General features: G+C 38.4%; 1 protein-coding gene across 1 annotated transcript in view; it reads right to left on the bottom strand.

Moving 5' to 3' along the window:
• LOC131941012 (5-hydroxytryptamine receptor) overlaps nt 1-14,376 on the bottom strand; it is an 83,892-nt gene extending 69,516 nt beyond the window's left edge. The window contains exons 1-2 of the mRNA XM_059299973.1: nt 14,039-14,376; nt 9,258-9,904 (exon numbers count right to left, since the gene is read on the bottom strand). Of these exons, the coding sequence (XP_059155956.1) occupies nt 9,258-9,677 (420 nt within the window). The 5' untranslated portion in view covers nt 9,678-9,904; nt 14,039-14,376. The remainder of the gene's footprint in view (nt 1-9,257; nt 9,905-14,038) is intronic.
• Between the last annotated feature and the right edge of the window lie 685 nt (nt 14,377-15,061).

Raw genomic sequence — 15,061 nt, 5'->3', positions numbered from 1 at the left:
GTGATTGGCGTACATTAAATTTGGCAACACGGTATACAGCCACAACACTGTTTTGTTTTAAGCCGGGGTCTGATAAATAACTTTAACTTTGTTTTTCCAACTAACCGCCTCGCGAGTTTGTTTATTGCAAATATTTGTTTCTTTATTGGTTCTAGTCACGCTGGCTAGATTTCACGTGCAAAGATCGGCAGAGCTGAACAAGTGCTATGAGCTATCGGCCATAACACCTATATCCCCCTGTGTGTCTGTTTGTCTGTGTGTGTGTGTGTGTGTGTGCGTACATGGGTGTGCGTGTGTCTCTTGTATGCGTGTGTACGTGTTTGTGTGCATACGTATGCGTGTGTAGGCCTACGTGTATGAGTGTGTATATGCATGTGTGTGTACGTGTATGTGTGTGTAGGCCTACGTGTTTGTGTGTGTATCTGTATGCGTGCGTCCTGTTCTAGTAACGATATGCAGGCGACACGAGGAACCAGAAATGAAAAGACTGGAATATCAACATGGATGTTGATCCTCCCCTCCCAACAGTTACTGCCTCCCCCCTCCTCCAGTGCACTCCCAACCAGGATAAAAATTGACACGGAACTTGACTAATGTCTCGGTGTCTTTGCTCGCCATCACATCGGCGTATCATCGATCACCGATTGATTTTTCCATCGCGGTTGATGGCGGTAAAAATCAACGTAATCGAAAACCGTAGAACGGATGCAAGGTTTAATAGTTAATTGTTTCCAATCAGACGTGAGACTGAGGCTCTTTCCGTTCGTAAAAATAAGAATAATGTTTAAAATGAAGGTAGATAAAAGGATATCTTGTCTTTCTATAATTTCTAATGCGCTGTTTGTGTACACCCAGCTCTGATAACTACACGATACCTTCACGATACCTACATGATACCTACACGATACCTACACGATACCCACACGATACCTACACGATACCTACACGATACCTACACGATACCTACACGTTACCACACGATACCTACACGATACCTACACGATACCTACACGATACCTACACGATACCTACACGATACTTACACGATACCTACACGATACCTACACGATACCTACACGATACCTACACGATACCTACACGATACCTACTTGATACCTATATGATACCTACACGATACTTACATGATACCTTCACGATACCTACACGATACCTACACGATACCTACACGATACCTTCACGATACCAACACGATACCTACATGATACTTACACGATACCTACACGATACCTTCACGATACCCACACGATACCTACACGATACCTACACGATACCAACACGATACCTACACGATACCAACACGATACCACACGATACCTACACGATACCTACACGATACTTACACGATACCTACACGATACCTACACGATACCTACACGATACCTACACGATACCTACACGATACCTTCACGATAACAACACGATACCTACATGATACTTACACGATACCTACACGATACCTTCACGATACCCACACGATACCTACACGATACCTACACGATACCTACACGATACCAACACGATACCTTCAAGATACCTCACGATACCTACACGATACCCACACGATACCTACACGATACCTACACGATACCTACACGATACCTACACGATACCTACACGATACCTACACGATACCTACACGATACCAACACGATACCTTCAAGATACCTCACGATACCTACACGATACCCACACGATACCTACACGATACCTACACGATACCTACACGATACCTACACGATACCTACACGATACCTACACGATACCTACACGATACCTACACGATACCAACACGATACCTACATGATACTTACACGATACCTACACGATACCAACACGATACCCACACGATACCTACACGATACCTACACGATACCAACACGATACCTACACGATACCAACACGATACCACACGATACCTACACGATACCAACACGATACCACACGATACCTACACGATACCTACACGATACCTACACGATACCAACACGATACCTTCAAGATACCTCACGATACCTACACGATACCCACACGATACCTACACGATACCTACACGATACCTACACGATACCTACACGATACCTACACGATACCTACACGATACCTACACGATACCTACACGATACCTACATGATACTTACACGATACCTACACGATACCAACACGATACCTACTCGATACCTACACGATACCAACACGATACCTTCAAGATACCTCACGATACCTACACGATACCTACACGATACCTACACGATACCTACACGATACCTACACGATACCCTGCAAAAAGATGGTAGGTGAATCTCATGTTTTTAGGTATGCATTACATGACTCAGAGTCAAGTCTGACTTACATGACGCCGAGTCAGTTCTGACTTACATGACTCTTGTGGCAGGTCTGACCTACATGACGCCGAGTCAGGTCATGACACCAGGTATGAGATGAACCTCGTGTTTGTCAGGTGTAACCTACAGCAGAAATACACTTTGTCCCAGCATGCATTTCTACAAATCTTAACAAAGTGCCGGCTAATAACCTGTCATGTTTAACAATGCCAACGCTATTTGAAACGACGGGAATTCCCCCTTCCAAAAATTTCTAGAACGCTGTGTACGCCATAGGTACATACATAACAGTAGGATAAACCCAAATTGTTTTACATGTAAACTTTAGCAAATAATAACAAACAGAGAAGCTAACCTATGTAACATTTTCAGAACTTTTGAATTTTAAATGGTTTGTAGTTTGCGTGTCATAGCACAATTGAGTATGAATTTGGCACGTATGAATATAAAGATTTACCAACATGGTTAGCAATAGTAGTCAAATCATAAGGGTGTTATGTAAACGATACAACAATAAAAATAAATACAATAAAAAACCAAATTACACATATTATAAGAAACATAAAAGAATTTTTTTTAAACTAATTTTTATAAGTTGAGTGAAATACATTCTTTATTGTATTGTTTTAAAATCAGTAGTGTATTATAAATATGCAACTTATAATTCTAGGTTAATTAAGTAAATACCTTAGGAAATTAGTTATACACAATTTGGTAATTATGTATAAAAGATAGTTATACACCTTTTAGTATATGCACTTTAGTAATTAGCTATACACTATTTTTTTTCATAAATTAGCTATACACCATTTTGTAAATTAAATACCCCTTTAGTAATAATTAGCTATACACCATCTGTACACCAGTCATACACCATGAGGTGGTAATTAAGTACACTCTCTAATCAAGAAAACGCGCCCTCACTAGTTTAAGAAGACTGAGGAATTCTGGAGATTTTCTTTCTGTTCTGACTGGCATTTCTGAGCAACGTTTTGAATAAACGAGTCTGAAATATGAATCACCACGTAGGTCTCGGAAATAAAAGAAAATCTTCGCTCTCAAGATGGAAGCTACTTTTTTTTTGCGTTATCGATAAACAAGAAGCCAATTTGTCGGCCTAATTGAAGGAGATTTGGTTTATCTCTGTGTATATTTATCTGGCAGGTTGGAGCGGGGTTGGGGCTAATGCCTTGATACTGGATCAGATGTTAATCTTGCAGATTGCGGTGATGATTGGAACAAGCAAGGATAATTGATACCTCTCGTCCACACTCACACACATATGTATGCATATGTGCATAAATATATATATATATATATATATATATATATATATATATATATACCTTTGTGTGTGTATGTGTGCGCGCGCGCGTGAGTGACGAAGTTTTGATATGTTTAGCTCATATCGATGGTTTTAAATTGTTCTGTAATACTTTTAGAATACGGTCTGGGGGTAGAACTAATACTTTTACTGTAAGGACATTATTTTTCAAGCTCTGTCTAAAACATGATTCTCAAATATTTCAAATTTACAATGTGCATCTTGATACCAATAAAAATTGATTTGTTTGCTACTTTTAAATATAATTAAAATGCTTTAAAATTCAATTTTTAAAAATTCCGTTAATAGACTGGACTTTACACAGCATCGAGTCTAACGTGTGCTTTTATGAAAATAACTCAAATCTAAAAAGCTATACTGTGAGCAATTAGGGATTAACTCTAATTCAAAGATGCCGTTTACAAGCTACCAAAGCTGTACAGAAGCTAACGATGTACCAGTAAACACGAATGACGTGTAAAACTATTTACTTAAGCCCATAATATAAAGCCAGGATAAAATATGTTTACCGTCGTAATCCACACTAGCAACTTTTGAGAAAAAAAATTGTTCTTAATTTTTACCAATTATTTTTTCCTCTCTCGCTAGAAAAAACATAAGGCTTGAATGTGAGTACTTGTAGACTGCACCTTTAAGTTACAAACATGGAACTGAAATTACTCTGTTAACTTATTTCACGGGCGTCATTCTGGCCATGAAACTACATTTCTAAACACTAGACGTTTTGTGATTACAGGAATCTTGTTACCTGTGCTTCTACAATATCAGGCATAGATTTCATGAATCGATTCACGCTAGAAGTCAAGAGTGTTCCATATCGAATTACTTATCACATGCTGTAAATAAAAGAAAGCAGAAAGTTGAATAGAGACAGGGTTTGTTTCTTATTATTTTATCTACGGTTATTGTAACTAATGTGTTAGTGTAAAGTGTATAAACAAAGATCTAAAGATACGGGTTCGAATCCTGCCAAAAGCTGGGAAATTTTTAAATACTGAGAGCTATTCTGTAGAGGAAATCAAAGCCCTTTAAAACGCGAGCACTACAATTAAAATAACATTAAATGCTTATTTCTTGGAGACAAGCCAGGGTAGAAAGCGTTATTGGCAAACTTGTAAGTTGCAGCTAAAACAATTTTAAGCCAAACATAATTTAAAAAAAAAAACAACTCAAATATTTCAGAGCCAAGTATATTTTAAAAGTACATCTACTGTGTAACAGTGAAGAACTAGAAAATCACGTAACGGGAGTGTGAAACAGCTACGTTTACATAGATTAGGTTCGATTTAAGTCGTCGTAAGGGGAGGCACAGCCCTTCATGAAATATTCAAGGTGGTTGCGGGCGTTGACTACAGAATGTACATACAAGTACTAATTGCCTTCATTGTACCTGATTCTTGTAGAAGCAATACTCTCGAGGTATTAGGCGCACACTTTTCCATTTCTCTGACTTATTCACAGACACAACAGATTCTCATTCCACTCATTCCACATCTACCGAAACATTATTTTAAGTGTATGTAATCAAAACAAAATCTACTGAATTAGTCAAACCACCTCAAAGATGATAAACAAAATAGAGGTTAAAACCTCTTGAATACCTGTATTTTCTCCCCAGAAAATATCACATAATTCTAGACTACCGTGTTGGAATTCTTACAGAAAAAAGATTGTTTATACCTGATTACTTGATTTTATTAATAGTTTAAAAAAAAACATGAGTGTTTTCTAGAACAACGCCAAGTGATCGATTTAGTCTGATCGTGTTGGGCAAGTCGAGATGTAGTTTGGTGCCAGTTGCATAAGCCTCAGGTAAGTATACGACCACTGCAGATGGTCCTAACGTCAAGTTAAATATACGACCACCACAGATGGCAGATGGTCCTAACGTCAAGTTAAATATACGACCACCACAGATGGTCGTACTGTCAAGTTAAATATACGACCATAACAGATTGTCCTAACGTCAAGTTAAATATAGGACCACTGCAGATTGTCGTACCGTCAAGTTAAATATACGACCACTGCAGATTGTCCTAACGTCAAGTTAGATATACGACCACTGCAGATGGTCCTCACGTCAAGTTAAATATAGGACCACTGCAGATTGTCGTACCGTCAAGTTAAATATACGACCACTGCAGATTGTCCTAACGTCAAGTTAAATATAGGACCACTGCAGATTGTCGTACCGTCAAGTTAAATATACGACCACTGCAGATTGTCCTAACGTCAAGTTAAATATACGACCACTGCAGATTGTCCTAACGTCAAGTTAAATATACGACCACTGCAGATCGTCCTAACCTTAAATTAAAAATACGACCACAGCAGATTGTTCTAACGTCACGTTAAATATACGACCACTGCAGTTGATCCTAAACTGAAATTAAAAACACGCCCAACTCAGGTTCGAACTCTGATCGATAAACTCTCCAGTTGCGACGCTAAGCCCACGCTGTGTCCTTCCAACATACATCACGGCACGTGTTAATCACCGAGGCATTGACCCCAGACACCTGTGTAATTAAAATTGCCGCCAGGTATGCAGTGATGGGTGATTTATTTTACAGGTGGCTGGTTAAACACACGTGGACGTGGGGGACAATAACTGACGCCAGACATCGTCTACCCCGGGGGAGGAGGGGGTGGGGGAGATAGGATTTAACTGTGCTCACAGGAAGCTAAAACATTAATAGATTGGACTACACAGACATGAACCACAGCATCGAGTCTAACATGTATCAGCAAAAAGTGTAACGGTACTGGGACAATATATTTTCTACCAAACCAATCGTTCTCTCTTTCTTGTTATACAAACATACATATAAGCTATATATATATATATATATATATATATATATATATATATATATATATATATATATATATATAATTATATATATAAATATATATAAATATATAAAGAGAGAGAGAGAGAGACAAAAAGTGGATAAAGTAGAGTTCCGTTGTTTCTCTGACCTCGGTATAAGTATAAATAATGTATCCAGAATTGAATCAAAACTATACAATTTTCCCCACCCCATTAAAGCATCGCCTCCCCCACCGAGCCGGCCCCACGCCTAGCGCCAGACCTACCCCCGCCCCAAGAGAGACCACGTGACTTAGTTCAGCAGCTAATCCCTGAAACTGGGGTAATGCCGTTTTATTTGTTCGCTTAAAACACCGTCCGTTCCACTCATTGCTCACGCCGACTCTCGTACAATACCAGCACTGAAACAATGGCCTTTCGATATTTTTAGCACTCACGTGACCATTTTCGCAACTCTCGGTGAACGAACCGAAGCATCACACTGGATGGTAGGCTAAAATCTAGTCCTGAAAGTAACCATTAAACTAGTCCAACCTAACGTCAGCTTTAACCTCACGTTAGTACACTTGTACTTTGATAGTTTGTGTTACTGTATACTCAGTACTTGTGAATTTAGGTATACAGTGGCTTCACATGGACGGTTGTCATGGTAAATGAGGGTGTCAAATGCCCCCTCCCCTACCCCCACAATTTTAGCATTTTTTGGTTTGGTATCACCCCTATCCCCAACTATATCATTATTTTAAAGATTATTTTAACAGTTTTGTTTTTCGATTTTTCAATATGATGTCACCCCCCCTCCCCGCCTATGGTGAAATGATGTAACCCGGTGCGTACCGCTCCCCGCATTGGAATGGCTACAACCTTTATATACCTTTGTATTCGTTTATATACCTTTATAAAAAGTGTGATACCAAGTCTAAAATTATGGGATATCTATTCTGGCACTATCCGATGCAATGACTAATAGTTTGTGATATTAAGCCCGTGAATATGTGATAACATCTTTTATAATGCCAGATGCGGTACCGGTAACAGCCTTTTAATATTGCGTTATATAAATAATTTATATTGTTCAGGGGACGTAACTATACCAAAACTCGCTTTATAAAAACCCACATTTTTTTTCGTTGAATAATTTATCAGTCTGACTGGATGTGATTATCATAAATAAGAATTATGCATTTTCTTGTCTTTATTGGTATGAGGAATAAGTTTAATTAATGCATTAAATAGATACAAAATCGTCAACAGCTGTCAAATACAGATTAACTTAAATGTGGGATTTTGTGTGGGATTGTGTGAGTTCGTTTGTGTGAGGGTTGAATTGACCCAAAAGCTTGAAATAAGGGAAATAATTTTTGTAGACTAAGTAAAAGAAAAATACCCTTTTTGAACCTGATAGTCCATGGGGCATGTGAAGTAGAGTTCACCTGTTTCTGTGACCTCGACGTATGAAGGGATAGTGTGGTCAGCACTATGCCCAGCCGCCTTTACTTTCCCTAACGTGAGTTAGGTACCCAAGCTGGGTAGGCTCAATGATTCTGTTGACTTCAACCCGTCGAACTCTACCGCTAGACCACGCTATCCCATGAGTTTTGTAGGCAGCAACGTAAATTTGTTTCAAACTGTTTTCTTCGAAACCAAAAAGTATAGCTTGTCAAATAGAAAAAAAGACGATTGTCTCTGCGAGTTAGCAGGAATAGAGATAACAAACGATGTTTCCATCTTGTACGAGTGTTTGGGTAAGGCGATTAGGGAATACTCGGCAGTACATCATAAAAACTGGGTTGAAATAGTGGGGATTTTCGTAATTCTAGCTAGCATGTTTTTGTGTTTTTATAAGTGACGTAGATAATTCAGGCTTTTCTAACTCTGTATTGATCTAGATGGGGAGCTTTGATGTTTGATATATTTTTAGAGTGGTCTCGAGAGTCTTAAGTTTTTATCAAGGTCTAGAGAAAATTTTATCGTGGTCTAGAGAAAGCATTTTATCGTGGCCTAGAGAAAGTCTTTTATCATGGTCTAGAGAAAGTCTTATATTTTATCGTGGCCTAGAGAAAGTCTTATATTTTATCAAGGTCAAGTTAAAGTCTTATATTTTATCGTGGTCTAGAGAAAGTCTTATATTTTATCGTGGTCTAGTTAAAGTCTTATATTTTATCGTGGTCTAGAGAAAGTCTTTTATTTTATCGTGGACTAGAGAAAGTCTTATATTTTATCGTGGTCTAGAGAAAGTCTTTTATTTTATCGTGGACTAGAGAAAGTCTTATATTTTATCGCGGTCTAGAGAAAGTCTTTTATCGTGGTCTAGAGAAAGTCTTATATTTTTACTGTGGTCTAGAGAAAGTCTTATATTTTATCGTGTTCTAAAGAAAGTCTGTAATTTTATCGTGGTCTGGAGAAAGTCTTATATCGTTGTGTAGAGAAAGTCTTTTATCGTGGTCTAGAGAAAGTCTTACACATGCTATTGGAACAACAACTTAGAATGTTTAATTAACTTTCATATTGATCCTAATGTAGAAAGTTTAACTCACTAACATCCTTTAGGTAATCCAAAATTTGGTGTAGGCTTTGTTACATTCAAAGAATGTGTATGTCTGAAATGTGTTTGCGTGTTGATAGTGCAGATATATTTTAAATTTTCAATCGCACTGGTCGAGACTAGACTCACGGGCACCGAAAATGCTAGAAAATGTTAAAATCTCCACCTTACCTGGCTGATCTCTGAGACGACACTGAGCGGCATGACCAAGACGGCTACCATGAGGTCCGCCACGGCTAGGGAGAGGATCAGATAGTTGGCCACGTTATGCAGGGACCTCTCTAGGATGACGGCGGCGATGACGAAACAGTTCCCGATGATGCAGCACAGAACGAACAGCCCCAGGATGACGCTGGTGATGACGAGGTGCTCGTGGCTGTACACAGTCAGACTCCAGTGCGGGTTGTCCGTCACGTTGACAACCCCGCCGCTGCTGGTCGTGTTGGGGTGGTTGCTGGTGTTGGTGGTGTTGAAGATGTAGGTTCGGCTGACGGCTCCGTAGGATTGGTTGAGATCAGTTACTGGACTTCGTGTGGGTTGGCCCAGCAAATGTATCCCGGTAGTCACGTCATATACTGTCAAGTTATCCATGTTTCTTGATCAACTTCTCTTTTATATGAAATCAAGTAAAAACTTTACTGATTACATTTTTATAGTAATCAGTTAACTAATCACTGTAGAAATTATTTAACAATCGAATGATCACATTTTCAAACACTTTTATTTCCTGGTTAGGTTTGCCATATCGAATTGTAACACAGTTTCACAAAACAACTTGAGGCAGATCTTGGCTTGCTGGATGGGATCCGAATCATTTTCTGGAAAACAAGGAAAAAATTAGGACTTGAATTGGTGGAATATTATTTCAAATATTAGTAACGAACAAGTATTACAGATATTGTGTTGCATGATGATGAAACCAAGTCCGATGGAACGGTCTGGCTACAAACCTTTACTCCCCAGGGGCTACAAACCTTTACTCCCCAGGGGCTCACAAAAGAATAACTCAAGTGAGGCAGTTGACACCACAATGGTATTAGCTACTGTCTGCAGCATGTAGTTAAAACTACTAGATTTTAAAAAGTGGAATCTACATCATTGAATGGACAAAATTGTGCCATGCAATATGTAGATGGTATGATACTAAATATCTGCTGTAAACAAACATACGGAGATTGAGCTTTCAAAGAAAGCGGAGGATTTAGAAATTCCAAATAGCTGTGTATTGTTTACACAGTAAATTTTACTCAGATAGATTTATATCTAGAAAGGCACTACATTTTTATAAGACAGGTACTCAATGCCGACTTTAATGTCAATATTTTTTTAGATACATAAGTCTCTATCACTTGATCGGAAGACATTATTTTAACAACATTGAGGAGAAATATTCTTAAAGACAAGTGATTTTAACCTAAAATTAAGTTTATGGGAGTGGGGGGGGGGGGGGGGGGCATTTAATCACTCGTCTGGTCGTCTCGTCGTCTGGTAAATGTCCAAACTAACACTGAGACACGTGACAACCGTCTTACACAAATTCTAAAATTAGCTTTTATCCCTGTTTAATGTTTCAAATCTAGATCGGTAAAAACTCTTTTCGGCTAGAAGATCATACAAAATGGATCTATTTTTGTTCGAACATTTTTCTAGCTTTTTGAGGAGTTATTTTGTCTAGAACTTTTCATTATTCTTCTAAAACTCAAACCATGAAGGTTAAATGCTGTTGAGTTGAAGCATTCATTCTGAGCAGAAAGGTCACAGAAAACACAAGGCGTGACCGAATTATCCGACTGAACAACCTATATTTTCAGTCTGCTTTAAATGTCGTTTTTTTGCGTTGTTTGGAGAATAATCTCATTTTTTTATTTCAAAAGTTCTACGCCAAGTTAGGATTTAATCACATGACCGAGTGTACCTTAGCTCTTAACGAACCGATGTTAAAACATGTTTATTGCATCGCTTTTTATTATAATCTGCTGCAAATGACACACAATATCCTAAATGAAAACAACGAATTTTTAAAATAATCTTACTACCACGCCTAGCCCTAAAAATGGAGTTACATAAATTTCCGCTGCTTGTTGAATAAATGCGATTTTATTTGGGCCAGTTGGAGTCAATGGCACAACGATGATTTATGGCAGAATAATTCTACTGGCACCTGGCGTAAAAACAACAACAATGCAAATCTCGTGGAACCGGAGGTGCTGTTAGTTACACAAATCATCTATGGGGAGTTATTCAATACAGGCCGTGACGGAAGAACCGGCTTCACGTGGGAGAGAGGGAGGGGATAGGGGGGGTGTGAAGGTTGGTGGAAGGGGAAATTATCCTTTTTTTGATGGCTGCATATTTCATATGTGGTTATCAGTTACTCTTGTTCCTATTTATCGGGTATTCTATGGTCTATTCTATATTATTTGCATATATATATATATATATATATATATATATATATATATATATATATATATATATATATAAACATATATATGCAAATAATATAGAATAGACCACGCTAGTAGCGTAGCTGTGGGTAGGACTACTGAAGAGAAATTCCTCTCGCAAGAATTGATGAAGTCAAATGGTACTAGAATACCCATAGGGCGCCACTGTTTGTGGTCGCGCCCCTGATGAAACATTCTGCACCCTGAACACCTAGGTGTGTAACTTGGTCTCACTTAAAATGTTACGTACCTTATAACATTTGATGCGGTCTTACTTTAAATGTTACAGACCTTATAACATTGTATGTGATGTCACTTTAAATGTTACGTACCTTATAACATTTTATGTGTCTCACTTTAAAAGTTACGTACTTTATAACATTTTATGTGTCTCACTTTAAATGTTACGTACATTATAACCTTTTATATGTCTCAATTAAAATGTTACGGAACCTTGAACATATCATTTTATGTGATCTGCCTTAAAAAGTCCATATTTATGAACAGTTTATTTTATGTCTCGCCCTATCAGCAAGCCACATCCACGCCACTAAAACGTGTTTAGACTAAGCTTTGATAAAAACAAAGAGACAAAAACACCTCGGGTTTTATTGACAAACATTTTTTACATCTGAGTAATAAACCATGCTTTGCGTCGACGTTATCTAAAATTAATGGTTCTAAAAAAATGAAGCCGTAGATTACGTTGTTTATGTTAATTAATTAGTCTGACGTTCCGGCTTTTGTTGTTCGTAGTTTTTGCCATCAAAGTTCAGCGGCCTGCCGGTGAGATTAAAACACTGGTACATTTCAAAGACCCCATCTCTTTATAGAAGTTACATTCAGGCATTAAACCTTTTTTGACGCGGGAACACAATTTTTTATACGCGGAGTTATAACGAAATATCCTTCGTTAATTAAATATTTTTCTAAAAAAAAAACTCATAAAAAATTACGCTTCATTAATTAAGTACTTTCTACAAAAGTCGATTAAAAATATTACACTTCATTTCTCAAACAAAGCGGCAGTGATCTCCCCTAAACTTTCTCGAATATTTTTATATAACACTACGGGGGATGGCAACTCGTGACATAAATATAGTTTTTTTATTAGTTTTTTTCATACTTAAACTTTTAAAAATAGAATAGAATCTCGTAGAAATAAGAATAGCGCACCAAGTGAACGGCAAACAATATGTGTGTAATAGTGCGGAATACTAGTACTTTATAATTCAAGTTCCGGTCACCGGCAAATAATCAAAATTTGAAAGAAGGCAGAGAATTAGAAATGTGAAATTTCGTTATCTATCTGAAACAGTACTCAATTTTTAGGCTTTTGAAAAACCAAAAGTAGAATAAATTCCACTTCTGGTTATCGGAAATCGCTGAAAAGTTGATCCAGAACTACAAATTTGATATAATTCTTATACATGAAATTTCATCAACCTAGCTGTAGCAGTACTCAAGTTATCGTGTTCACAGACATACACACACATATACACACATACACACATACATACATACACACACACAGACATACGGACAAAATTGCAAAACTAAGTTTTTCCGAGTCAGGGATTACAATACTTCCTTTATACTTCGTATACGAGAAAGTAAAAGTCGATTAAAAGTATTACACTTCATTAATTAAGTACTTTCTAAAAAAGCCGCTTAAAAATATTGCACTTAAATTTTTGTGATGGCAATACAAACAATAATTGTACCGTTTAAGTAACCACGAAGGTGTTGGTTTCAGTCGCTTCACGCTGGCGTGTGACCTCCATCGATTAGAGACTTGGATTCGAAACGGGTAGGACCAGTGTTTTTATGGATAAACCCCTCCCCTCCCTCGAGCATATCCACCGTACCCCGCCACGATACAAAATAGAAAAATATTAAATTGAAATAGAAAACATATACCTTAACCTTGTTCACTCACACCCCCATTCGGAAATCGAAATAATTTTCAATATAAACAATCACCTAAATGCTAACGTTGAAGTCATCGAATAAATACCACGAGCCGGCCCGCGGCATAACATACGCCGCTATTTAGTTGTTTCTAATTTTCAATAATTCGTAATTTGTGAATTCGACAGTACCAACGCTGACACTGAAAATATTTCTTTAAAACACTATAAGTAGCTCGTTAAGGACCATAACCCCCCCCCCCCCTTCCTTCCCTCCCCCCCTCCTCCCCCCCCCCTACGTTTAAAATCGTTGGCTCTGCTTGTAAACATTTAGAGTGAACACAGCTCACTAAAACCATGTAGGGGTGGGGAGGTAGGGAGAGCGTTTGCAGCTTGTTTTCTAACGGCTCGAAGAAGAGAATTATATATATATATAGATTGTGTACCTCAAAATCACAGAAATTAATGACTTAAAAGTCATGTTTTCCCGCGGTCTAATACAATAATAAATTTTTTTGTGTAAAATAATCTAAAATATGCCACACTTTAATATGTGAAACATGGTGCTTAAATGAAAAAAAAATTCTTCAGATACCACTCTGGCAGATATAATGACGTAGTTTGAACTGATGATGCTTCAAAATCTGGCCAGCGTGATGTAATCGAAGTTCTGAAGCAAAGGCTCACTCCTCTCGCCCGCAGTTCTTTAATGTGATTATGATGAAAGATGTCATTTCCTCAGATCAAACCAACGGGATGCATGTACGAAATAAATTTGTTAATTTTTTCCAGACTTTGTCTCCTAAGCCTTAGTTTAAGCAAAGCGCATCAGCAGACGTTAGCGTAAGGGAATTAAATCACGTGACGTTGTTGTTGCGCATGCGCAGACTTTATTGTGGTGAACTTTCTACGGTGTTGGTTGAAAGGTTGGAGGGTGTTTTTTTTTTATTTACCTGAAATGGGAAAAAAAAAGATTTATGAAATAGAGCATGGGAATGTGAAAGTGGTTCTTGATATGATATAGGAATGGTCGTATGTGGTAGAGGGGAATGGGTGTGTGTGGTAAAAGGGATATGATGTGTATGGTAGAGGGGAATGAACTTGTGTGGTGGAAATGGACGTGTGTGGTAGAGGGGAATGGACGTGTGCGGTAGAGGGGAATGGACGTGTATGGTAGACAGGATTGAAGGTGTGAGGTAGAGGGGAATGGACGTGTGTGGTCGAGGGGAATGGACGTGTGTGGTAGACAGGATTGAAGGTGTGAGGTAGAGGGGAATGGACGTGTGTGGTAGACAGGATTGAAGGTGTGAGGTAGAGGGGAATGGACGTGTGTGGTGGGAATGGACGTGTGTGGTAGAGGGGAATGGACGTGTGTGGTAGAGGGGAATGGACGTGTGTGGTCGAGGGGAATGGACGTGTGTGGTAGACAGGATTGCAGGTGTGAGGTAGAGGGGAATGGACGTGTGTGGTAGAGGGGAATGGACGTGTGGTAGACAGGATTGAAGGTGTGAGGTAGAGGGGAATGGACGTGTGTGGGTGAGTGGAGAAGACATGACATCACACTTTATAGACTTAACATGCCACGCATGCCGTGGTTTTAACGGTTTTAAAACATGTA

Source organism: Physella acuta, unplaced genomic scaffold (assembly GCF_028476545.2).
Source record: "Physella acuta isolate Inbredline_101_S28 unplaced genomic scaffold, ASM2847654v3 ptg000339l, whole genome shotgun sequence".
NCBI lineage: Eukaryota > Metazoa > Mollusca > Gastropoda > Physidae > Physella > Physella acuta.
This window is presented reverse-complemented; position numbering and strand designations above follow the sequence as displayed.